The sequence below is a fragment of the Stenella coeruleoalba genome (genome assembly GCF_951394435.1).
Source record: "Stenella coeruleoalba genome assembly, chromosome: 20".
NCBI lineage: Eukaryota > Metazoa > Chordata > Mammalia > Artiodactyla > Delphinidae > Stenella > Stenella coeruleoalba.
In genome coordinates this window covers 55,731,158-55,756,755 of record NC_137166.1, presented here as the reverse complement: position 1 = coordinate 55,756,755, position 25,598 = coordinate 55,731,158, and the positions used below count along the sequence as shown (strand labels likewise).

At 60.3% G+C, this 25,598-nt stretch overlaps 5 protein-coding genes across 5 annotated transcripts; 4 read left to right on the top strand and 1 right to left on the bottom strand.

Annotated features, from left to right (window-relative positions):
• Positions 1–785: 785 nt before the first annotated feature.
• Positions 786–3,718, top strand: TMEM238 (transmembrane protein 238). Its single transcript, XM_079908112.1, has 2 exons — positions 786–1,393; positions 3,596–3,718. The coding sequence occupies exon 1, from the start codon at positions 850–852 to the stop codon at positions 1,384–1,386; it is 537 nt and encodes a 178-aa protein (XP_079764238.1). The 5' UTR covers positions 786–849; the 3' UTR covers positions 1,387–1,393; positions 3,596–3,718.
• A 935-nt stretch (positions 3,719–4,653) lies between these two features.
• On the bottom strand, positions 4,654–6,142 carry TMEM190 (transmembrane protein 190; the record flags this gene model as incomplete). Its single annotated transcript, XM_079908050.1, has 5 exons — positions 5,806–6,142; positions 5,680–5,715; positions 5,108–5,233; positions 4,943–5,027; positions 4,654–4,852 (listed from the first exon to the last, which is right to left on the bottom strand). The coding sequence occupies exons 1-5, from the start codon at positions 5,861–5,863 to the stop codon at positions 4,654–4,656; spliced, it is 504 nt and encodes a 167-aa protein (XP_079764176.1). The 5' UTR covers positions 5,864–6,142.
• Positions 6,143–10,126: 3,984 nt separating this feature from the next.
• On the top strand, positions 10,127–13,567 carry IL11 (interleukin 11; the record flags this gene model as incomplete). Its single annotated transcript, XM_079907602.1, has 5 exons — positions 10,127–10,148; positions 11,601–11,773; positions 11,943–12,029; positions 12,154–12,315; positions 13,301–13,567. The coding sequence occupies 5 exons, from the start codon at positions 10,127–10,129 to the stop codon at positions 13,469–13,471; spliced, it is 615 nt and encodes a 204-aa protein (XP_079763728.1). The 3' UTR covers positions 13,472–13,567.
• A 1,776-nt stretch (positions 13,568–15,343) lies between these two features.
• Positions 15,344–18,300, top strand: GARIN5B (golgi associated RAB2 interactor family member 5B; the record flags this gene model as incomplete). The annotated part of the gene is given in 7 exon segments (XM_079906682.1): positions 15,344–15,493; positions 15,679–15,792; positions 15,794–15,834; positions 15,911–16,149; positions 16,679–17,173; positions 17,176–17,346; positions 17,349–18,300. Coding segments are annotated over 7 exon segments (2,142 nt in total). The 3' UTR covers positions 18,281–18,300.
• Positions 18,301–21,192: 2,892 nt separating this feature from the next.
• Positions 21,193–22,111, top strand: COX6B2 (cytochrome c oxidase subunit 6B2; the record flags this gene model as incomplete). The annotated part of the gene is given in 4 exon segments (XM_079907324.1): positions 21,193–21,219; positions 21,223–21,304; positions 21,721–21,821; positions 21,937–22,111. Coding segments are annotated over 4 exon segments (261 nt in total). The 3' UTR covers positions 21,988–22,111.
• Positions 22,112–25,598: the final 3,487 nt, after the last annotated feature.

The window sequence follows — 25,598 nt, the reverse complement described above, 5'->3', positions numbered from 1 at the left end:
TCTCAATTCGCCCTCCCCAGTGTCCTCTTAAGCTCCTGCACTATTTCGAGTCTAGAGAGAAGCCGGGCGGACCCTTCTCGCAGACTGCCACCCATTTCCTCTAAGGGCGAGGTGTGTTTGGAGGAAAAGAGATTTGCCTGGGAAAGGTCTTGGTTTCTTTAGGGCCTGCATACCTGTTCGCCCAGCTTATTTCCTGTGCCTCGCGGACTCCGGCCCTATTCTCCCCCTCCATTCCGCCCTGTGTCACACCCGTTACACTTTAGGGAAGTTTATTTTCTGTTGTCAGGGTCCTCTTTAAGGGGCAGGGGCCTCGCCTGATATACCTCTGAGTCCTCAGCCTCACCAGCACAGAGCCTGGAGAGACTCCAAGTGAACAGAAGGAATGACGGTGCTTTATGTCACCTCCATTAGGGCACCTTGAGTTGTGATTACGTCCAGAAACTCCTTGAGGGCAGGGGCCTTGTCTGGCCCATCTCTGTGCCCTTGGACTTCGCCGTAACGAGTCCTGACAGTCCAGAGGCCCCAGGAGAAATCTGAGCAAACAGGAATGTTGGGGTTTGCCCTGCTGCCTCTATTAGAGCCCCCCGGATTTTCACCATGCGCTGCTTCAGGCTCCTTACGATGCAGGGGCCCTGGGCCGCACTAATCTGTGCGCCCAGCTGCCCCCAGCATCGGCTTCTGAGGGCCAGGGCGCCCTCGGGCCGGGCCCGTCCGCACCCAGCCCAGCTCAGGTGACCAGGCGGGTGCCGGGCACACCTGGCTCAGTCCCCTGACCCCGCCCCGGACCGGGCCGCACCCGGAACGCGGAACGCTCTCCGTCGGAGCCAGCCGCTGCGGTGGAGCAGGTCCATGGCGGCGGTGTCGGCGGTGTGCGCCTCGCAGGGGCCCCCGCCGGGCGCACCGTCCCCGCCGGCGAGCGCGCCTGTGCCCGCGTCCGGCCTGGGCCGCTGCCGGTTGGCGCTGCTGCTGGCCGTGGCGATGGACGTGGCGGGCATGGCGGCGCTGCTGACCGGCGTGTTCGCGCAGTTGCAGGTGCGCGGCCGCGACTTCGGCGACCTGCTCATCTACTCGGGCGCGTTGCTCGTCTTCCTAAGCCTGCTCGGCTGGATCCTCTGGTACACCGGCAACATCGAGATCTCGCGCCAGGAGCTAGAGCGCGACTACGGCCTGCGGCCCTCGGCGCTCGCCCGCCTCGCGCGAAAGCTCTCCCGCCGCTGGTCGGCGCCGGCTTCCTCCTCCGCCGGCCGGCGCGCCGCGCCCAGCTCCTGGGGAGCGCGCCCCGCCGCCCGCACGCCCCAGCCGCCCGCCACCGGCTCCCGCCGCGTGCGCCTGCAGCTCGCCGCGCTCGAGGCCGGGCCTGGGGCGGCGTGTGCGAGCAAAGAGTGAGCCCGAGGTGAGGGGCGGGGAGGCGGGGAGCGGGGCGGGGCAGAGGGGAGAGGTGGAGGGACCGAGGGACAGGGGGGAGATGGAGGGACAGCGGGAGAGATTGAAGGACAGTGGGAGAGATGAAGAGACAGACGGAGAGCTGGAGAGGTAGTGCGAGGGAGGGAGGGAGGGAGGGAAGGACAGAGGGGAGAGATGGAGAGACATCAAGGAGAGATGGAAATGGAGAGGGAAAGGTGCAGAGACAGAGACAATGGGGAGAGAGAGACAGGTAGAGGTCAAGATTGGAAGGCAGAGAAGCAAAGACTAGCAGAGACCCAGAGGATGAAGACCTAGAGACAGTTGGCATGGGTGCAGACTGAGGAGAGACAAATGAGACCCTGCCCTCAGACGTGCGTGAGGGCTGGAGAGTCACCTTTAGCTCCACCAACACTTGGAGATTATTCGTCCCTGTGCTCCAGTCCTCAAGGTGCACCGAGTCCTACTTCCCATTTAATCCTCCAAGTGTAACAGAGTCTCTGAGGTCTGGAGCACAGGGAGGACACTGAGGCCCCAAAAGGTGCCACCTCTTGCCAAAGGGGAGGTACCTGTTGCACTCTCCAGAGTGCACTCCTCCGCCAGAGACCTGCTGTGGCTCCCTATTGCCCTCTGGTCAAATGCAAGCCACTCGCTATGTGTGTGTTTGCCACATCTCAGCCCCACATCTCCTGCCTTCTCTGCAGTTAGAATGACCTCCCTCAGTCCACGATGGCCAGGCTGTCTCACACCAACTGGCCTCTGTCCATGCCTTCACCTACACTGGGGGTGCCCTTGTTGTCTGCACTCCACTCAGAAAACTTACCAGGTGTCTTCAGATCCAACTGAACTTCAGTGCCTTTCTCTGGGTCTTCACATTGTCTGAGTGACCCTTGTTATTGCTTGTATCACTGTGTGTTGTATGTGTGTGTGCTGATACTTCTCTCCCACCCAACAGGGAGCCCCTGGAGGGTAAGGCCTGGGTCCCTGGTGTCCTTGTTCTTAGCATGCCCCAGCAAAGAGTGAACTCAGGAAGTCAGAGGTTGAGGATCCGGTGGGTGGGTGGATGGATGGATGGATGGATTGGGTTGATGAATGAGTGGATGGATAGATTGATGGATGGATGGATGGGTGGATGGAGTTGTGGGTGGAGAGGTGGATGGGTGAGTGGATAGAGGGATAAATGGATGAATTGCTTGATGGATAAATAGGTGGTGGATGGGTGGCTGTAGTTGGATTGATGGATGGATAGATGAGGGTTAGATGGTTGGATAAATTGGTTGAGGGATGGGTGGGTGGATGGATGGATATGGTGGGATTGATGCTGGTAGATGGGTGAATGTGGGGTTGTATGGATGTCTGGACAGATGGGTAAGTAGATAGATGAGAGGATAGATGGGTTGGTGGGTGGGTGGATGGATAAGTGAAACAATGGATGGATGAGTGACTGAATCAGTTTCTCAAATGGAGGTTACATAAAAGAATTAAATTCTAATGCCCTAAGACATTCTTTATAGGTGATGAATTAACTTTCCTTCTATGCATCCAGAAGGACAGTAATATACCCTTTTTTTGTGAGAATTTTGAAAATAGTCCAATCATATGCTATGTTCTGTGGTTCAGATGAGGAAACAGTTTATGCATAGATGAAGCATGAGCTAACACAAAATTTGGCATACAATGCAGAAATAACCACCTGTGGTTAAAATTACCCCTGGGAACACTTTACCTTGCCCAGAAGTCTAACACAGCTGGGTAGACCTCTGCTGCTAGAACCACTTGCCAGAAACTGGCCAAGCTGACCGGCCTGTAGGCCCCTCTTAGAAGGAAAACGGGCCTGTCCAAACACAGGACTCCATAATGGCAGGGTGAGGTGATTCCAGCCCATGAGGGACAGAGAACTGGAATTTTAACAGAGGGTCCCCCTCTCTCTTTTTTGTGTGTAAGTCTCTCCGTCTCTGCCTTTCCTTGCCTCTCATTCCCCACCTTGTACCACTGAGTTCCGGTGAGTTAAAGGCACAGTCGCTGCCGCAAGTCAGGGCACGGAGTAATGAAGGAGCCAATGAGCAAGTGCGTCAGTCAATTGTGAGGGACTGAAGCGGGAGGAAAGGGCTCCTTCTCCTGGGTGGTGGTCCTGGGATGCAGGGATACACGCAGGGGTCCTGAGCAGCCACTAACCCCATCCTCCCTCCTACAGACGAACGCATGGCCACACCTGTCAGGACACGATGGAGATGTGCAGCTGCCCCATCGCCATCTGGCTGCCAGGATGCCTACCTGTCCTCCATCTATCCTCCCCTGGATAAAGGGCTCTGCCTCACTGTGCTTCATATCTGTCTGGAGAGGGACGGCACTGGGGCAGGGGTGAGGGAGGGGCTGCCCAAGCCCTTGGGGACCTAGGAGCCTAGCTTCACGCTGTCGCCTCATGGAGGGGGACAGGAGTGGGGGGCAAGGATCTCAAGCCCAGACCCACCCCCTGAGTCCAGACCTCCCTCAGCCCAGGTTCCTCTGTTAGTTTGAGGTCCCCAGAGATGCAGACAGAGGGATGAAGACTTGCAAGATATTTGTTGGGGACATACTTATGGAGGGTAGGTTGGAGTAGCTCTGTTACCTGAGAAAGGAGGGGCGGAGGAAAGAGGACTGAGCACGATGAGTCTTCAACTGTAATGAAGTTCCAGGAAAATTTCCGTGCCACCACTAGGGAGTCTGAGAGCTATAGTCGTCCGGGTTCGTGGGAAGCAAGGCAAATGCCTGCTGGCCCAAGGGCGGCAGGATCCCAAAGGCAGGCAGCAGAGGTTGTCAGGCAGCGGCAGAAGGACAGCTGAGGGGCACGGTGGTCCATGTCCCCCCAGCCCAGCTGCAGTCCCAGCCCAGGCCACCCACAACTCACCCCAAGCCCCTCAGTCCAGACCCCCCATAATCACAGCCCAGGACCTACACTCAACTCAGGACCCCCATCAGCTCAGGCCTCCCCCGATCAGCCCAAGCCCCTCTCAGCTCGGATCCTCCCCACTTACCCCTGGACCCCAGATGCCCGTCAGCTCACACCCTCCATGATCACAGCCCAGGCACCCCCCAAAACACACACACACACACACACACACACACTCTCTCTCTCTCTCTCTCTCTCTGCCTCTGGGTCTTATCCGTCCCCTGCTTCATGTTTCTCAGAAAAGAGACCATGCATCTCTGCTATATCTGTATTGAGGGATCCCTCCAGGGGTGCCCCTAATCTTCCTCCTCCCCTGCTTCCGTTTATTCGCCCCCTTCCGTGCCCTCCTCATCAGTGCCCCCTGAGATGTCCAGGGCCCCCTCTGTGGGCATGCTGCCAATGGATGCCATCTTCTTTTCGCTCGGTGTCTGGTCCTTGGGTAACAGAGAGACGGTCTGGGACAGGTTGCACTTGCCCTTCATGAACCACGGCAGCCGCAGCATATCCCGTCGCTTGGCCCACCTGGCAGGGAGGGGACACCCTCAGCTGTGCCGTCCACCTGGCCCCGCCCGCCAGGGCAGGGGAGCCCCCCCGAGCCCCGACCCCACTCACCAGAACAGGCAGATGCTGGAGATCAGGAAGAGGAGGCCTCCGCACATCCAGCCGAGTGCCCACATGTGCTTCCTCTGCATGTTTTCTGCACAAAGCAGGGAGCCATGAGACCGAGGGGTCCCTGCCACCAGCCCCCCCCAGGGGCCCCGGCTCCCCGGCACACACCATCCGGCCGCTGGTGGTAGCAGACCCCGTTGCGGTAGCAGCATCGTAGACGCAGACAGAGATTCGGGTTCTCAATTGCCACCTGGCCCCCACAGCTCTCCCGTTCCCAGACATCTCCCTCACAGCCTGGGGACCAACGCGAGAAGCAGCTTCCTCACAGAGCCTGACCCCAAACCAGGCTCTGGGGCTGCCGGCCTAGTGCTTACTTCGTGCTGGACCCTGGACTCCAGGCCCCCAGCCCCTCCTTCCTCAGACCCAGGGGTCCAGGCCCCCAGCCCTTCCCCCCTCAGACCCAAGGGTCCAGGCCCCCAGCCCCTCCTCCCTCAGACCCCGGGGTCTGGGTCCCCAGCCCCTCCTCACTCAGACCCAGGGGTCCGGGTCCCCAGCCCTTCCTCCCTCAGACCCAGGGGTCCAGGTCCCCAGCCCCTCCTCCCTCAGACCCAGGAGCCAGGCCCCCAGGCCCTCCTCCCTCAGACCAGGGGTCCAGACCCCAGCCCCTCCTCCCTTTAGACCCAAGAGTCTAGTCTGGGCTCCTTATCCCCAGGGGACCCAGGGTTTCCTCCACTGCTCACTCCATGGATAGAAGAATCCCTGGATTCCATTCCCATCTGTGAAAGAAAAGAGCGGTGTTGGGAGGCTGTATGGAGGGTGAGGAGGGCCTCTGCTCAGCTCTCTGACCCTCTCATCAGCCCCCTCACCTACTGAGCCCTGCATTACCAGGAAGAGGCCCAAAGCAGGGATCCCAGACCCCACCATGTCGCCTCCCCAGACTCCTGGGGCCTCTGTGGGGAGAGACCTTGAAGGCCATCACCCCAGCAACCGGCTCGCCCCACCCGCCTGCCCGGCTGGCCCCCAAAATTCTAAGTTCTATTTCTAGGGAGCCCCCTTAGCAATTGGGAAGAAAGAAGGGGGGGTCACACTGGCCTGGTCACACCTGGTTGCTAGGGAGTTGCTTCCTTAGCAACCAGGTGGAAGGGGCCTTGTGGGTGGGATGGGGCCCTGGCATTAGAAGAGCCTCCTTAGCAACCTGCGTAGAAAGCAGGTGGGAGTCTAAGACGTCTCCTCCCAGCCAACCAGGGGACCCAAGGAGTGGGCACCCCGAGACCTTCTTGCCAGGGAATCCCTCTGCTTAGTAAACATTCCTGAAAGGCAGCTCCAGGTGACCCAAAGGTTCCTGAGACCTGGTTGCCAGGGAGTCTTCACCCTAGCAACCAGGGGCAGGGGGCCTGAGGCCCAGAAGACCTCACTGAGCCCCATTGTTAGGGAGGCCCCCTAGCAACCAGGAGACCTAAGAGGGTGATGAGAAAATGGGGGTCAGGCCATAGGCCAGAGCTCTTGCTCCAGAGTCCCCTGGTCCCAAAGGCATCCAGGCCTCCTGATGGGGAGGGCCAGGATCCGAGAGGTCTGAGGCCCCAGGTGGTGGAGAGGGGACTCATGGGAAGGGAGCCCCTTCTAGCTCGGTCTGTTTCCCCCTCTGCAAACAGGGAAATGGGTCCGACTGGGATCCCCAAGCTTCTGGTTTGGTCCACCCCAGTGGTGGGGGAGGAGGTCACCTTGGGGGCTGGGGTGGGAACATGATCCCTCACTCTCCCCTGAACCTCCACTCAGCTTTCCAGCCAGTGAGGAGGGGACTCAGCTCTCCTGGGGCGGTGTGTCTTTGTGCCCAGATCCTGAGTCTGAGGGAAGAGGGGCTGGGGGTCTGGACACTTGGATCAGAGGGAAGAGAGCATTTGGGGTCAGGACTCCCAGGTCTGAGGGACGAGGGGCTGGGCATCTGGACCCCGGGGTCTGAGGGAGGAGGGGGAAGGGGACTAGGTCTGAGGGCAGCTGTCCAGGAGTCCAGACCCCATTTCTCAAGAAGCCCTTTGAGGCTGCCTCCCGTCCTACCCATCTCCCGTAAACATCCTGGTGGGTGCTGAGTGGGCCCAGGGTTGCCTTCGTCAGAGATGACACAGGTCCGAGGGGCTCGGCAGGGGGCCGGGGGTGGGGGTCAGAGGGGTTGTGGGGCTGAGGCCGGGCAGCTGCTGACCGTTTCCTGTGTCAACATCATCTGGACCCACTTCCCAATTCCCGGGATTCCTCAGGGATCAAGGAGGGGGTGGGGGGGCGGGGCCGCAGGGCCCTGGACCGCGGCTTGGGGCTGGGGGGGCCGCCGTCACGGCCCTCACCACTAATGACAGGTTTGGGCCGCCTCTGCGGCCCGCCTGCCCCGTCACCCCCCAGGGGCCAGACAGGACCCCCCAGGGACAGACAGACGGACACACACAGACTCGGACCTGCTGACCTCACACCAGCCAGCTCCACCTCACCCAGGGGCCAGCACATGAGCAAGGACCCCCTGGGGTCCCCCGTCATATCCCAGTGGCATCTCCCCCCACGGCTGTCACCTCTCAGAGTCTCAGCTCCGTGTCACCCCCAGTCTTTGTCTCTGAACCCCTGAGCTTGTCTCTGCGTCTGTATGGGTCACAATTTTTTTTTTTTTTTGCATCTCTGTCTCTCACTCTGGCCTCTGTGCTCCTGTCTCTTTCTGTTTGTCACAGTCATCTCCTGTCACTGTTTGTGAGTCTCCTACCCTGCCTCTCCATCTCTTTACTCGTGTCTCTGTCTTTGTCTCTCCTTCTTGCTCTCCTTTCCACAGAAGTAGTCTGAGTGTCCCCAACCCTGGGGAAGACCCAGGAGTCCTGAGTAACCCCCACCCTCCTGTCCTGCACCCACCGGCCTCCTGCTGCCACAGTGAGGAAAGATGACCCCGCATCCCCGGGGTGAGAGGGCCGAAGCAGGCCGAGGGGACTGTCACTAGTCGGGGACTGATGACCCATGCCTAGACCCCTGACCTTCCCCAACAGAGCACTCCCCAAATTGCAGAATGGCCACAAGTTTTCTCTACCTTTCTTGAAACAAGGGTTTCGGACCTGGACACCTGCCACTTGGCTCTGAGGGAGGAGGGGGCTGAGAGCTGGACCCCTGGATCTGAGGAAGTAGGCGGCTGGGGGTCTGGACTCCTGAGTCTGAGGGAGGAGGGGCTGGGCTCTTGGACTCCTAGGTTAAAGCAATGGGGTTGGGGCCGGCAGCCCCAGTTCCCCCGGAGGTGGAAGGGGCTGCCATCACCAGATCCCTACTGTGGCTCTCAGGCTGGCCCCAGGCTCAGTCCCCCATCCCCTCAGGCCAGTCCATCTCCCAGACTGGTGGCCTGAGTCACCTTGGCTGGCCCCACCGGTCTTGGGGGGGGGCTACGTCAGTTCTCCCCTCACTGACGCAGCCTTGGGCCCCCCCACGCTGACTCAGCCGGAAACAGGCCCCCTGAGGGGCGGAGACCCAGTGGTCAGAAGCCTGGGTCCCAGCATGAGTAGGGGCTGGGGAGGGCCCCTGGGGGGCCCTGGCAGGGGTGGCCATGACAGAGAGGCAGAGGGAGCTCTTACCTGAGGCGATGAGGTCATGTCCCACCATGGGGGGGCTGTGACCTCACCTCCCTGGGGACCTGAGCAGTTGCCCCCCCAAGTGGTGGGGGATGGGAGGGGGAGGACTTCAGCCAGCATTCATCCTCAGAGCCCCCCTGCCAGCTCAGCAGTCTCAGGGGCGGGGAGGGGGAGGGGTGTCTGCGGGGAGACCTTTGGAAGTCCTTGTCACCTTCTGTCTTCTCACTACCCTCCACCCTTCTCTGCCACCCTTATCCTGGGGGTTGGGGTGCTCCTGGGGACTTGGGTTCCTGTCATGGTCCCTCACTCTTCTGCCGTGAATCCCCGGGGCCACCTCTGCTCCATGTGCCTGGTACTCCCTGTGTGCGTCTGTGTTGGCACCACCGTCCCCCGGAGTCTGTGTCTCCCACCCCTGCTCCCACCCCTCTCCGCATCTCCACCTCTCCACCTCTCCGCGTGGTGTCCTCCCTGCCATGTCCTGGTCTCCAGCTCCCCCCACCCATCCCAGCTGCTCTCTCCGTGTCTCACCATCTCCATCTCTCCCAGGGGCTCCCTCTTTTCCTCCGTCTCCCTGGATATGTTAATAAAAATCAACGGTGAGAACAGCAATAGTTCGCATTTACTGAGAGCTGGTTGTGTGCTTTACAGGCGTGAACTCACTGTATCCTCACACAGGCTTTTGGGAGGGGGTCGTGCCCGGGGTATCCCTATTTCACAGATGGAGAAACCAAGGCACAGAGAGGTGAAGCCATGTGGCCGAGGTCTCACCTCTACTGGGTGCCTCGATGCCTCTTTCTCTTGGTCCCTGTCTCTCTGCCTCTGGTCCTCTCTCAACATGTTCCAACGTGTCTCTTGGAGAAAGGCCCCCCCCCTCTCAGTCCCCACTGCTGAGTCCTCGTCATCTCAGCATCGGCATCTCTCAGAGGATCTCTGCCCCTTGGGACTTCTCCATCTCTGTCACCCTGCCTTGTGTATCTCTTTTCTGCCGCCTGCCTCCCCTCTTTCTGGCATGTCTGTCTCTGTCCCTTTTCCTTTTGGGGGTCTCTCTGGGTCTCTCCAGACGTCTCCTGCTGTTTTCATCGTGCCCCTCAAACCTCACTTTGCTCTCCTGTTTCTCTGCCTCTGCAGCGTGTCTCCTTGGCTGTCTCCATCTCTGCACCTCAGACTCTCCACCTCTGTCCCATGTCCCCATTTCTCTGTGTGTCTCTACCTCCTTGCCTGGGTCTCGGCCTCTCCATCTCTCTCTGTCCCTGGGAGTCTCTCTCTGTCTCACCTCCAACCCCCCAGGCCTGCGTCTTGTGGTCCCGTTGCCACCTCTACCCCATCCGCATCACCCCCTGCCTCTCCATCTCTCTGCCTGTCCTGGTCCAGCCGGACCCCCACCCTGCAGCCAGGCCCCAGCTCTTGAGCTGCGCGTGTCTGCCCCGGCGGCGGCGGCGGCGGCGGCGGCCGGCCGAGGAGGTGGAGGGAGGGGACGCCAATGACCTCACCAGCCCCTCTCCGACCACCCCCCCTTTCCCTTTTCAACTTTTCCAACTTTTCCTTCCGTGCCCTCCTCCGAGCGCGGCGGCGTGAGCCCTGCGAGGCAGCCGGCTCCGTCGGAATGGAAAAGGCAGGCAGGGAGGGTGAGTCAGGATGTGTCAGGCCGCCCTCCCCTGCCGCCTGCCCCCCGCCCGCCCGCCCCGGCCCCCTATATAACCCCCCAGGCGCACACACTCCCTCACTGCCGCGGCCCTCGCTGCTCACACGCACATGCCTCCCCTCCCCAGGCCGAGGCCCAGCTGACCCCCAGGGCTCCCACGGCAGCGGACAGGGAAGGGTTAAAGGCCCCCAGCCCCCTGCCCCCTGCCCTGGGGAACCCCTGCCCTGTGGGGACATGAACAGTAAGTTGGTTCAAGCTCCTGGAGGGGGGACAGGGAGGAAGGAGGGAGGGACCGTCGGCGGGAAGGGTGGGGAGCAGACAGACAGCGGAATCGGACCGAGAGACGGAGGAGAGCGAGGGAGCAATGGGGAGGCGGAGACGGAGCGAGCGGGAAGGAGATTCAGAGAAAGCAGGAGGCCTAGAGAAGGGACGGGCAGAGCGAGACATGAAAGGACGGATCAGAGACGCGGAGACACCGGCAGGGCAGCGCGAGGCAGAGAGAAATGGAGACTCACAGACAGAGACAGACGAAGGCCAGGGGGTGATCCCAAAGGGCCCGGGACCCCCAGGGAGTCAGCGGGGACCGAGAGACGCAGACTCCCAGGGACCTCAACAGAGAGGCTCCGGGAGGGAAACTGAGGCAGAGAGGCCAAGGAGGTGAGAGCAAGCCCAGAACACCGACCCCAGCTACGGGGAGGAAAGACAGAGGGAGACACAGGGGTGCAGACAGAAACAGGAGAGCCAGACGGATGCGGACGGACGGGCGGACAGACCGCGGCCTGGGAGGGCCCAGGGGGCGGGCTGGGGGTGTGCTGCGGGAGCGAGGCGGCCCGGGGGTCGCTGATTGGCTGGCGGGCGGGGTGGGCGGGGCCGCTGGGGGATGGGCGGCCGCGGAGGGAGCGGGCCGGAGCCCCCGCGCTGAGCACCGCCGGGTCCCTCTCTCCCCGCCGTGAGCCCGGCGCGCCCGCGCCTCTGCCTCTCTCCGCCCAGGTGTGCTGTGGGGTATCCCCGGCGCTGCGGCCCGGCCTTCCGCGGTCCACTCTGGTGGCGCCTACGCGGGGGTCTCTCGGGGAGGGGTCAAGGCACCCGGACCTCTGTCCAGGTCTCCTTCCCCTGCTCTCAGTCCGGTTCGGGCTCCTGAGCCTCGGGAGGGGGCAGGTTCTGGCCTGTGTCTCCCCCCTCCTGCCCCGCCCCGGGGCCCAGATTCCGGCGTCCGGGGGCGGACGGGAGACGCCCGGCCCGTCTACCCGCCCCGGGGCGCGTCTGCTCCGACGGGCGGGGCGACCAGAGCCAGAGAGGGAGAGGGAAACCCGCCCAGGCCCTGCGACGTGCCCTGGGCGCTCCGCCCTGGGACTCAGGACCCCCACCCCAGCCCCTCCTCCCTCAGACCCCCCGGTCGGACCTGAGCCTCCTTTCTGTCCTCTCCCTCCCTCAGGTGTTTGCTGCCTGGTCCTGGTCGCGCTGAGCCTGTGGCCAGGTAGAGCTGCTGCCCCGGGGCCACCTCCTGGCCCCCCACGGGCCTCCCCAGACCCTCGGGCTGAGCTGGACAGCGCCGTCCTCCTGACCCGCTCTCTCCTGGCGGACACTCGGCAGCTGGCCGCACAGCTGGTAGGAGAGCCTGGAGGGGATGGGCTGGGGCCAAGACCGAGAACGGGGAGGGCGTCTGGGCTACCACGGTGGCAGAGACGGGGGAGAAAGGAGTCCGGGGCTCGTGGTGGGGGATGAAGCGACCCCCGGAGCTGGGCAGGGTCCCTCTCACGGCTTCTTTCCCCCCAAGAGAGACAAATTCCCAGCTGACGGAGACCACAACCTGGATTCCCTCCCCACCTTGGCCATGAGTGCGGGGGCGCTGGGAGCCCTGCAGGTAAGGGCAGGGGATGGGTCAAAGGTGGGAGTTGGGCGGTGAAGGGGGTGCAGGGGGTTAGGGGCTGGAGTGGGCAGGTGCCAGGTGCTCCTTGACGCCACCCCCCACTCCGCCCGTCCCCCAGCTCCCGGGAGTGCTGACACGGCTGCGGGCAGACCTGTTCTCCTACCTGAGGCATGTGCAGTGGCTGCGCCGGGCAGGAGGCCCTTCCCTGCGGACCCTGGAGCCCGATCTAGGCGCCCTGCAGGCCCGGTTGGACCGGCTGCTGCGCCGGCTGCAGCTCCTGGTACGATCACCTGGCTCTGAGACCCCAGGACCCCAGACCCCAGGCCTACTCCGAGACCCTCACCCTGTGTCCCTGAGACCCCAGACTCCAAAATCCTGCCTGGAAACTCTAAACTCTCACCCTGAGACTCGGAAACCCCATGGTCTTGTGACTCCAAGACTCCCATCCTGAAGCCCTGAGGTTTGAGAATCCAAACCCTCACCCCAAGACCTGGAGACCCCGGTCCCAAAACAGGAGGAATCCAGACCCCAAGCCCAGGATATTCTGAGCATCCAGAGCCTGAGACCCACCCATATCCTGGCCCCGAGATCCTGACACATCAAGACCCCAGACCCTCAGATGATGCACCGTGACTTAAAGCCAGACTGCAGACCCTGGCTCTGCAGACCTCAGATCTCAAGGACTTGGACCCTGAGATCTCAGACTAGAAGACCCCAGACCCTGAGCCCTGGGTCCCCAAGAGCTCAGATCTAGGTTGTGAGCCCTAAAGACCCCAAGACCCTGACTTTTAAAACCCCAGACTCAAGACCCTGAGATTGTAAGACTTCAGACCCCGGTTCCTGGTCCTGGTGACCCCAAAGACCCTGGAACTCAAATTCCAACTCTCAGCTCTGAGACCCCAGACTTGAGACCCCACCTCTCACACATGAGTCCCTGAGCTTGATCCTACAATGAGACCCCACATCTAAGACCTCGGCCCCAGGATCCTGGCCCTGCTGCTACAGACCTCACCGCCAGCCCTCTGAACTTGGCCCTAGAACCCCAGCCTTAAGACCCCCACCTTTTGGCCCCAGCCTCAATTTTCTGAACCCAACGTCCTGAAGAACTTCCAACCCAGACACCCCACCTCACAGGCCAGAGACACAGTGGAAATATGCAAGCTGGACCTCCCCAACCCTGATTCAGTACAGGCTCCAAACTCCCGCTTCCCCGGACCCTAACTGCACCCCTGGCCTGACGTTAACCCTCTGTCCTCTCCTGACAGATGTCCCGCCTGGCCCTGCCCCAGGCGCCCCCAGACCCACCGGCACCCGCCCTGGCTCCCCCGGCCTCACCCTGGGGAGGCGTCCGGGCGGCCCATGCCATCCTTGGGGGGCTGCACCTGACGCTCGACTGGGCTGTGCGGGGCTTGCTACTGCTGAAGACTCGGCTGTGACCCGCCACGCGCCACCGAGAGCCACCAGCGCCCTTCAAAGCCAGACCTTATTTATTTATTTATTTCGGGACTGGGGGCATGGCAGCCAGAGGACTCGGCCCTCACCATTGTCTCCCTCTAGTTAGAGACGATCCCTCCAGGAGACCTGGGCAGGGGGGCATCTGTGCCTTATTTATACTTATTTATTTAAGGGGGTGGGTGGGAGGCAGGTGGACTCGGGGGTCCCTGAGGAGGAGGGAACTGGGGTCCCGGATTCTTGGATCTCTAAGAAGTCTGGCCACAGTGTCTCCCTGACCCCCACCCCTCTCGGCTTGGGCAGGAGCATCTATTATTTATTAAACAATTACTTTCTGTGTTGGGGTGGGGAGGGAGGGGAAAAGGAGGCCTGGGTTTTTGTTCAAAAATGTGAGAACCTTTGTGAGACAGAGAAGAGGGAATTAAATTTGTCATACACATCCACTTAGAGGTGATTTCTCTGGGGGCCAGGGGCTGGATGCTGGGGTCCTTGGGGGGCCCTCCGTGGACAGGGAAGTAGAGGAACCATCAGTCCCCCAGAGACTGTGAGTTCTTAGTCTCACAGTCAATAAATAAATATTTAATGGATAGTTACAGAAGGTTACCCTGTGACCAACAGTACTAGTACAGGACAAGGCTGCAGGCTCAAGGTTATTCATTACGGCAGTGTTTACAACAGCAAATTGGAGACAACCTAGATGTCCAACAGTAGGCGATGGTCATATACATGACAGTGCATCCATGTGAGGGAATACACCAGCCATGAAGAGGGATGCTACAGAGCCTGCTTTAGGCATAGAAGAAGCAGGCCACAAGGCTACAAACCACTGTGTGATCCCCATTTTGTATAGATACGTATAATCCATGGATTATTTAAAAATCCTAGAAGGAAATACACCAAAGTGTTGACTATGGCCACCTCAGGGTACAAGGTGGGGGTGGGATTGTGGGTGACTTTCGTTATTTGTGCTTCTCTGTATTTTCCAGAATTTTTACAATGACCATGTATTTTGCATGACACATGAAAAAATAATAACCACTATATTTAGAATGACAGAACATCAGCACCCCCCGCCCCGAAAGCCCTCAGAAGGCGACAGGAATGGCCATTCACTGTGCGCCTGCTCTGCGCCATGCCTTAAGTGTGGGGTTTTACTTACAGGATCCCGTGCATCCTCCAGTACCCCCCAATTTTACAGATGGGGGAAGCTGAGGCTCCTCAGGGATGCCTGTCGTTTAAGGCCACACAGCTAGGGAAAGGCAGAATATGATTTTGCCAAAGGTCTGGCTTATTCCAAACCTCATGTCCCTTTCTTTATAACCAATGTACAGCAACCGTTGCCACGGACACAAACAAGTTAGATACAGGGAAACTGAGGCTCCTGGGGGTATAGACCTTACCCAGGGTGTAGAGATGGGTCAGTGGCAAGTTGGGACTGTAATTCAGGCCTCCCCTCTTAAGAGTCAGAAACCCTTTTGTTTAATTATTCACTTACCACATCCCAGACGGCCCCTCCCAGGGCCCCGGGTCGTCCTTAGTTTGGGTCTGGAGCAGGGGCTTCTGATTCACCCACCCCAGCCCCCAAGACTCCAGGACAGGTTCCTGGAGGGGAAGGGAGCTGAAGGCCCCTGGAGACTTCCCAGGAAGAGCTGCAGCTGTGTCCGATGAGGTCACAAAGCTCCTCCACGAAGGCTCCTCCCCCAGGCCAGGGCTGAGCACCCCTGCAGGGCCATGTCCAAGCCCTGGGGAAGCTCCACCCTCTGGAACCGCTGAAGCCCGAGGGTCTGGGGCCAGTGGGCTGGGGGGCTGGCACCCTGCCTCCGTGTCCCGGGTGACCGACACTTTCTGCAGCCATTATGAACCGGCTCTGTAACATCAGGCGTTGGGAGCCACTCCAGGGCCCCCTGAAGTGGGTCCCCACCCTGGGCGAGCTGCAGAAGACCCTCCAGAAGGGCGAGTACTTGCCCCTCTGCCCGCTGCCCATGTTCGAGAGTAACTTTGTCCAGGTCCCTGGCTCCCTGTGCCCTGGGGGCAGAGAGGGGCAGGAGGGAAGGGAGACCCCCTGGGCTGGGGGATTTGGGCCCAGGAGGGCACAAGGCAGCTGGGGGGCTCGGGGGTGTAGCTCTGTGTGGAGGTGCCAGAGGAGCATAAGAGAAAGGAGTGGTCCCAGCCCCTCTCCCTGGATCCCCAGGTGACCAGTCGAGGGGCCCCAGTGTATGTGCACCACAGAACCAACCGAGTGACCATGGGCGTGGCTGCCTCCCTGCCAGGCCTGGTGTTGCCAGACATCCTGCTGATGGCCCAGCCCCGCCGCGGGCAGGGAGCGCTCCAGCCTCGTCCTCACCAGGTGCCGCCATCCCCCCATCCCCTGCCACCTCGCCCCCATCTCCTGCTCTTCCGCTTCCATCTCCTGCCTCTGCTAGGATGATCCCGCTGGACCTGGCCCACCTCTACGTCCACGACCTGTCTGCCTGGCACCTGAAGCTGCGTCTGGTCATGGGCCGCCGCTATTACCTGGAGCTGGACGCCCCTGACAATGAGGTCAGCTTCCTGTTTGACTGCTGGATCCGCCTCATCAACCTGCTCCAGCAGCCCGCCACCTCCTGGGCCCCCAGGACCCTCCACACGCCCCCCATGGACCCGGGCCACGTGGCACCTCCAGGTGGGCCCTGACCCCACAGACCCCTGGGGGCAGCTATGGTTCTAGATTCGAGAGGGTGCCAAGACCAAAAGCCAGAAGTACAGGAGCCCCAGGAATGGAGCTGGGGCCAGGACCCCTGGCTCTGAAGGAGGAGGAGGCCTGCACTCCAGAGTCTGAGGGAGGAGGGACCAGGGGCTGAATACCTGGGTCTGAGGGGGGAGGGGCCGGGGGCCTGGACCCCTGGGTCTGAGTGGGGAGGGGCTGGGGGCCTGGACTCCTGGGTCTGAGGGGGGAGGGGCTGGGGACCTGGACCCCTGGGGCTGAGGGGGGAGGGGCTGGGGGCCTGGACCCCTGGGTCTGAGGGGGGAGGGGCTGGGGGCCTGGACCCCTGGGTCTGAGGGGGGAGAGAACAGGGGCTGGATACCTGGGTCTGAGGGGGGAGGGGCTGGGGCCTGGGTCTGGGCATCTCCACTGGCCTTGACCATCCTTCCCCTCCCCTCCATCTACCTACAGGGGTGCTCTGATTCTGAGGGGGCCACATGCCTGGCAGGTTTACTTGAGACCCCTTCACTCTGTATCTCAGAGGACAGCCCTGAAATGCCCTTGCTGGGCTCCTGTGATCACTTGCATATGTACCCGTGGCAACAGGACATGGACGACCTGATGGACCCGGAGGCCAGCACCTTGTCCACGTCCTCCCTCTGCCCAGCCGCCTACCCTCCTGACTTCCGCAGGTACAACGAACAGGTCAGGCCTCTGGACTCTGTGCAGAGACTGTGGCCGCCGCCCTCCCAGAAGCCCCCAGCCATCCCTGCTGCCTCTTGTAAGGCTCCATTCATCCTTGACCAATCCCAGAAGTTCTTGGCTGTACCTGCTCCATCCCGGAAAGCGCCAGCTTTTCCTGCTGCTCCCCAGGAGGCCCCAGCCACACCTGCCCCATCTCAGAAGGCCACACATGTATTGGCTACTCCCCACAAGGCCCCAGCCATGCCTGCCCCATCTCAGAAGGCCGCGTATACACTTGCTGTTCCCCTGAAGGCTGTGTCCCCCCCGCTCCAAACAGGAAATCTGTGTTCCTACCTACCCTGTCCCATAAGGCTCTGACCTTACCTACCCAATACCAAATGACATTGGACCCTGCCACCACGGGCGTGTTGCCTGCGGGAAGTCACAGAGGAGATGTGCTTGAGAAAAGCAAGCCTGAAGGGAAGCCAGAGCCGTGGTGTTGATGGGCACCCAGGAGACAAACATAGTAGAGGTGAGGACTCAGAAAACATCCCTGGAGCTGCCTTTCACCACCACCGAGAAGGAGTCGGAGGAAGTCCTGGTCAGCAGAGCCCAGGATGTCACCGCGGATGGCTTGAAGGGCAAGGGCAAGTTGGAGGACAAAGTCCGCAGGATGAAGGAGATCTCTCTGAACATGCTGGGCTTCAAATCCAAGGAGGTGCGGCAGCAGCAGAAGTGGATCAAGACCCAGGAGCTGGCCATCGAGGAAGCCTCACGGGGGCAGACCAGGCCCTTCTCAGTGGAAGGGCTCACCCGTGCCAAGCTGATGATCACTGCCAGTTCCAAGGATCCCTCCTTGAGATCAGCTCTGTTCAATCTGCCCTCCTGGCTCTCAACCCAGCAGGGGTCTGCCATGCCAACTATGGACACGGTACCCCTCAGCACCACCAAGGTGTCCTTGCTGGAGGAGATGCCGGTGGTGGTCAGGGAGCAGCCACAGTTGGGGGCCTGGGCGACGGGGAACACGCATCCATGGGCGGAGGTGGAGGAGGTGCCCCGGGACCCAAAGGGGCCTTCCAAAGCGTCCCCTTTCCCCAAGCGTGCCACCAGCAGCCCCAAGGTGAATGCTGCCTCCCTGACTCCCATCTCTCTGCCCTCAGCGAGGTGGGAGGACGTAACGGAGTCTCCTACCTCTCTGACCCCTGTCTCAAAGATGGAGGCCAGGGTCTCCCAACAGCCCAGGAGAGTATCTCAAGAGCCCAAGAGGGTGCCGGACCAGTGCCCCATGGCCACAGTGGGGTCGTCTTTGGAGGTTCTCTTGCCCACTCTCTTGGAAATTGAGAGTATGAAGGACAAGGCCTCCAAGGTGGAGAAGATAGAGGAGGAAGTGGGCATCTTTGCTCCTTCGCCCAGGTATTTGGGGTGACAGCTAACGTGTATTGTCAACTCTGTTATCCACGAGGTAGAGAGGATCATTCCTTCTTTTTCCACTTTCCTTTGTGCTCTCAGTGTATAGTGAGTGTCAACTACGTGCCAGGCATCATTCTATGCACTACGGACATGGCATTGAGCAATTTGGGGAGGGGGTGCTCCTGGCATCTTTTGGGTAGAGTCCAGGGACGATGCTCAACATCCCACAATGTACGCGATGGTGCCCCACAGCAAAGTGTGATCCTCCACAAAATATCAGTAGTGCTGAAGCTGGGAACTCTGACAATAAAATCCACAGTAATTATATTGTACATTATTAGCTGATAGGGCTCTGGGCAAACAGCAGGGTAGGGAGGGCTACGAGTGGGGGTAGGCAGCTTCCAGTATTGGATTGGGTGGTCCGGGAGGGCCTCAGTGAGCTAGTGTCATTTGTGTAAAGATCTGAAGGAGGGGAGTGAGGAAGCCATGTGGACATCTGGGGAAATTCGTTCCCTTCAGAAGGAACAACCACTGCAAAGTCCCTGAGGCAGGAATGTGTACGATGTGCTGGACCAAGAGGGAGCTCCAGGACAGCCCAGAGTAGGAATTGTGGTCACAGGAGTCACGAGGGTGGCACCATCATGTGGGGCCATCTTAAGTACTTTGGGTTTGATACTGAGCAAACTGGAGGTTTTGAGCAGAACGGCTGGAGTTGCTGTATGTTAGAAAGGACTCTCTCTGGCTGAAGTGTGGAGAAGGTAGAGGAGGAAGGGTGGATGCCGGGAGAAGAGTGGGGAGGCAGTTGCAATGACGCAGGAACAAGATGATGGTGGCTTGGACAAGAGGGGAAGGAACGGAGGTATTGAGAGGTGGTGGGGTTCCAGAGATACTTTGATGGTTGAGCCAACAGATCAGCTCGTGGATTGGGCATGTTGACATGGCATTGAGGTTTGGGATCTGAGCCACTGGGAAGATGCAGCAGTCAAGGAGGCTGTGAGTGGAGTAGATGTCAGGGACAAGATCAGGAATTCCATTTTGGACATCTTGATTCTGAGATGTCAGGTGAGGATGCGGGGTACGCAGCTGGACACATGAGTCTGGAATGATTTGGGGAACCATCAGCAAATGGATGGTTGCTGCAAGCTATGAGACTGGAGGTCACCAGCGAGTGACTGCAGGTGGAGACAGAGGCCAAGGTGTTTAGGGAAAGGGGCACCATAGTCAGAGAGTGAACACTGAACAGCATCCTGAACACCAGGTGAAGAAAATGAGGAGCATCGTGAGGGCAGCCGTGTCAGATGCCACGAGCAGGTGAAGGAAGACAGGACGAGAGAGGACCTCTGGATGTAACAGCAAGGAGGTGACCTGGTGGGGACGAAGACCTGAGTGGGGCAGGCTTAAGGGAGCACAGGAAGTGGATCACCGTGCTGCAACTCTTGAAAACATGTGGCTGAGCGAAAGGAGCTAGACACAAAAGGCCACACAGTGTACGATTTTCGTTTGCAAGAAATGTCCAGAAGAGGCAAATCCGAAGAGACACGAAGCAGATTGGTGGCTGCCAGAAGCTGCAAGGGATGGGAGGAACGGGAAGTGACTGCTTAATGGATTTGGGGTTTCCTTTTGGGGTGATGAATATGTCCTGGGAGCTAGGTAGTGGTGGTGCTTGCACAACATTATGAATGTAATTTATGCCACTGAATTGTACACTTTAAAATTGTTACAATGGTAAATTTCATGGGATGTGTATTTTCCCACTACTTGTATACATACATATGTATGTAAAGAGGGGAATCGGAGAGAAGGAGTAGACCAGCTCTTTCCAAGTGATCTGCTGGAAGGGGAGGAGGGACCTGAAGAGGAAGCTGGTATAGGATGTGGGACAAAAGAGGGCTTAAGAGGAAAGAGATATTAGTGCGTTTGGATGTTGGGGCAAAGGATCCAGAGTCAGACTTGATATTAAGGAGGCAGGAGGGAGAGAAACCTAGGAGGGACACTGGTGGAAACGTGGATTCCAGCTCAGGCTTGGCGGGCCCTGGAGCAAGACCACGCCCCCTGCCCCCCATCAGCATGTATTTATTGAGCAGTTACTACTCTCTCCCTGCCAATCCCGCAAAGCCCTCTCTGGCTTTCTCTCTGCAGCATGCACGGTTCCCAGCGGCCTCAATAGCGGGATGCGGGGGACTCAGCCTCAGTCGCCGAAGTGTCCAGAGGAGCCCAGCGGGGCCAGGTAGCCCCTGAACCCTGCAGATCAGCCTTATACCTGGCGCTGGCGTCCAGGAGCCCGGACCCCACCCTGTCTCTTTCCTCTTCCTCACAGGACCCTAGGTGTTGTGCACCTCTACTGTAAGAATCAGGGTCCTGAAAAGGCCGGGCGGGGATGCTCCTTCTCCGGTAGAGACCAGAGCTATCTATATCTTTATATATTGGGGGAGGGCGGGGGGCGGGTCGAGGGAGAGCCCGCGTGGTGGCCCAGTTTCGCAGAGATTAAAAGCGTGAGCCTGAGACTCGGCAAGAGCAGCGCCCGGGTGCCTGTGTGTGAGCGCCGGCCCCAAGTGGGGGTGTCGGGCCGGAGGTGGGAGTCGCGGCGGGGGAGGCGGGTCCACACCGACCCCGCCCCGCGTCCCAACGCAACGGCGCAACGGCGTCCATTGCCTGGGGCTCCGGGGGTCCCAGCCAATGCGACCGGGAGGGTCGTGTTTTTCCTGGGCTGGGACCCTCGAGACTCAGAAGCGAGGGTGTCCCCGGACGGAGCCACAAGCACAACTGAGCCAGTGACCCGCTGACATCAGCCTGGTGAGGGCAGGACGGGTGGGAACGGGGGCTGGGTTTCGTGGTGGGGGTCAGGAGCTGAGTGCGGGTCGGAGCGAGGGGCGCCCCCTAGGCCCCACAGAACCCCATCCCTCCCCGCAGGAGACGCCGCCTTCGTGGATGTTGGGTATTGATTGCCCAAAGCCCTGAAAGGGGAGATGGCCAACGGCACCCTTCGACCCGCGCTTCCCCAAGCAGAACCAGACCCGTAACTGTTACCAGAACTTGCTGGGTAAAACCTCGCGGGCCAAGTTAGGGGGAGCGGGTGAGAGAAGGTGGGAGGCAGGAAGGGGCGCGCCCCACCTGAGGACGAGGAGAGGGTCCTGGACTCGCCGCGGGGGCGGAGACCGTTGGGGTGGGAGGTGGAGTGGACCACGGTCTGAAGGGGCGGGACCTACCTGGGAGGGGAGGGGCCTTGTATGATAGGGCGGGACCGATCAGTGGAAGGTCGGGGCCTATTCTGGAGGCGTGCGATCAAGTCGCGGAAGGGTGGGGTGACAGAATAGAGGAGGCCTTGCGGGGAGGAGGCGGGTCTGCAGCTGGACCTTTCTGGAGGGCGCGGCCTTGGCGTGGAGGGGGCGGGGCGTGCTTGCGACCCCGCCCACCTGTCCGCTCCTCCCCCCCCCCCCCCCCCGCCCCACTCGGCAGACTACCATCCCTGCGTTAAGAGGATGAGGCGCCGAGGGAAAAGCACACAGCACTACGAGTATTACTTCCGCGTGTTCCACGCGCTGTGCCCCATGAGCTGGGTGAGCGGACAGAGGGGCAGCGCACAGACGGGCCGGGCGAGGGTGGATGGGCCGGCTGAGCTGAGCAAGCGCCCGCTCCCCACCTTCCTCCATCCTACCCCCCCCCCCACCCCAGGTGCAGCGCTGGACCGAGATCAAGGACGGGACTTTCGCTGCCAAAATCTAACGGCCCGAGGGCGGCTTCTCCGAGGGATCAGTATCAGTGTCATCACCCCCAATTCTCTCATCTTCCGGGCCCCACCACCCCAAACCCTGCCCCATCTTTAAGCTACAAATAAAGCTATGTTATTGCTGATATTTCTTCTTAATGTCTGGTCAGTGAGGTGCGCACGGGGGCGTCGGGAGATCCTCCCTGTCTGTGCCCTGCAGCCAACACTACTGGTTCTAATCATGGGAGGGGTGAGGGAGGACTGGGCTCCATCAGGGCTGGTATGGAGGGAGGACAGTCAGGGTAGGAGCAAGCTGAGCCCCCCGCTCCCACCCCCTTCCCACCTTCCCCCCTCCAGCAGGCAGCAGTCTCTTCTCAGCAGGGTCTCCCTTGGCTCTTTGAGTCCCAACACTTGCCCACCAGGACAGTTCCAGGGTCCTCCTGCCTCTCAGTCCCCACACCTACCTGTCACCCAAGTCCTCCCTCCACCTCCACCTTCAGGATCCTCTTCCCCTCCTGGACCACCTCCCCAGCTGGCTCCTGGACTTCCTGCCCCACCCCTTCCATCCCATCTCAAGTTCCAAGGAGTCTTTTATATACCACCCAGCGCTGACCCCATCACTCCCTCCCCTGCTCCCCACCCTTCCCGGCTTGCCACCACTCCCTCACTCCCCTGTCCCCTTTGACTCCACATCCCTCCCAGTACATCCCCAACCCCATCACATGAGCCCCTCCCAACAGGGTGCTCTGCGCTGGTCCCCTAGGTCTTTGGAGCGCCCTGTCCACAGCCAGGAGCAGCCTTTTCTCCTCTGATCAAACACACGTCACTTCACTTCAGTCTCTCCTGCCAGCCCGTTCCTGACTGCGAGCTCCTCCAGGACGCTCAGAGCTCCAGGATAAATTCTTCTTCGCTCCCGCCCCACTCGGTCTCTGGGCCTGCCCTCAGCCAAACTCAGGGACCACAATGCTGAGATTCATCCTGATTCCAGATGCCCCTCAAAATGTCACCTCTCCAACCACCTCCCTCCCCCCCTCCCCCCTCCCCCCCACCCCGAGCCAGGCTGAGGAGTGACCCTTGACAGAGCTCAGAGCCTGGGGCTTCTAGCCTGACCTAGATGGGCATGAGTCCTGGGCATCAGGGTGGCGGTGGATTTGACTTTCTGCCTGAAGCTGTCAGTCTCCTGGGGCAGCCTGGACCCCCAGACTCTGCCTGAAGTGATCTCATGAGGTCTCCATTCAACCCCAGGGTTCAAAGGTGGCTATTACTAATCATACGACAACTTACTGGGTGGCCCTGGACAAACCTCCTGACCTGCGTCACCTCAGTTTCCCCAGCTGTCAACAGAGATGGTGCAAAATCCCATTCTCAGGCGGGGTGGAATGATGGGGGGGGCTGGGTAAGCTCAGGGGAGAACTGGCTCCATCCATTCCCCTCACGCCCTCTATGCTGCCCTCATCCCCCTACCCAGGGCACACCCCAGATGTGCCATCTCCCAGGATGGCCCCACCCGAAACCTTGGCCCCGGGCCCCCTCTCTCAGACCACAACCTGAGAGGCAGAGGGGCAAATGAGGGCATGGGGTGTGGACTCAGACAGACAGGCTGGAAGCTACAGGAGGGGGTGAGTCGTTCATGTGACCTCCCCCGACCTGCAGACCTCTGGCCTGCACAGAGGTGGCGCTGCTGCAGGAAAGAAGGAACGCTGTGATGCCACGCAGACCAGGCAGCTCTGAGTCACCGAATGAATGGGGCTGGCGGCTGTCTGAGCACTTGGTGAGGTCATCCAGGTAGCATCCAAGCACAAGGCCTGACACCTGTGCAGCCACAGCCAGCCTCCCGACCTCACCAGAGCGCCAGTGCTGGCAGCGTGTTCTCGCCCTGTGGGCCAGCAGCCCCTCCCAGTTCCCCCTTCTTTCCCTCTGGGGCCAGGATCCCTGCCACCATCCCTTGACCACTCCTGGGACATTCATACACTCCTGGCTTCCCTTCTGGCCACCACTGCCCTATGGATGCCTGAACCCAGGGCAGGGCCAGACCCACTTCACTTCCAGCTGGCTGGGCCAACACTCTCAGGCCCCAAACTCTGGCTCTGAACACCTCTTCCTAGGCTCCTGGGTCATCTTCGCCCGCCCAGATCCTGAAACCCCCAATGTCAAGCTCGCTGTCCCGAAACAGCCTCCCGGGACAAAGGAAACTGACTTCCCCATCTCTCCTCACAACCTGCATCCCTGCTCTCCTCCTCCTCTCCCTGCTACCCCCTCCCAGTCCCAGCCCATCAACCGCACACTTACCCTCTTCCCCTCCCTCTGCAGCTCCTTCCTCCCAGTCTACTGAAAGGGTCAGGTGCTTCCCGGTCAAAATCACAAAACCACTCGGTGCCCTTCACCTGTTGCTCCATGAACCCTCCAGGCACTGCTCTGGCCCTCGTCTCCACCCACTCCCCCATCCCACGGAAGCCACTGCTGAAACAAGCCCTGAGTCTCCAGTGGGCACGGCCTCAGCCTCCCCTCTGGTGTCTGCCTCTTTCCCATCCCAAGGATCTCAGAGCCTGGTTGAGCTCTGAGAATGGGTTCAAGTCCTGGCCCTGAAGCTTGCCAGCCTTGTGGCCCCAGACAAACTTCCTAAGCCCTCTGCACTGTGGCCTTCTCACCTAAAATACAGTGATAACGACACCTAGACTTCACAGGGCCGTGGGGAGGGTGATGCTGTGTCACAAGCCAGGACAGTGTCCAGTGCAGCCGTCCTCAGGGTGTGTGGGTTCTCTATGTAACTAATTTGAGGCACTCAGAGTCCTCATGTCGGCCTGTTTCTGGTGCCCAATATCATGTTGGAGGTGGGGGTAACTGATCGTCAGCTGCCCTCCTGGATCAGCAACCCCAGGATGACCAACACCATCAACGGGGCCCTGGAGCTCCTGCAGGCATCTGGTCAGCCCCATGCACAGGGTAAAAGCATCAGAGAGCTCCCCCAAGGGGAGAAATGGGATCCAGGATTGGGATGTCCTGCCTGGCTCCCTGCTGTCCCAGTAACCCAAGGAGGGGAACTTAGAAAGCTTTGGGGAAGGCACTGCAGAGTGCGGGGCTTCCTGAGACTCTGGCCTGTAATTATTTCCTGTTTCTTTCAACTCCCTCCTCCTCCTCCCCCAGCCAGATTCCCCGTTTCCTTGCTCTGGCCCCCAAGTGTATGACGGGGTTCTCAGCTTGACCTTGACCCTTCGACCCTCCCCCTGGGGTTCCCAAGCCCCAGCTCCACCCAAACATCCCAGGGCCCGCCAGCTCACTGGACCCAACACACACTCCTCTCACTTCCCTATCGTGGCTGGGGCTCCATCTACCTGGTGGTTGAGGCAGAAACCTGGCAGCAAGGCGGGCTCTGTCCACGTACCAGCTGTGCGGCCTCAGGCAGACGTGCCTGCCCTCCGACTACCTGCAAAGGCAGGGGGGTGATCTTGGTGGCACTGCTGTGAAGGTTGATGCCAGATGCACAGAACCTGCGACCAGTGTCAGCTGTAGTTACTGTCCTGGAGGTCTTCCTTCCCTGTCATCCTGTCACTCTAGCCCAGTGGTTCCCACTGGGGGCTGGCTTTGACCTCTAGGGGTACATTTGGCAATGATCACAGGTATTTCTGTC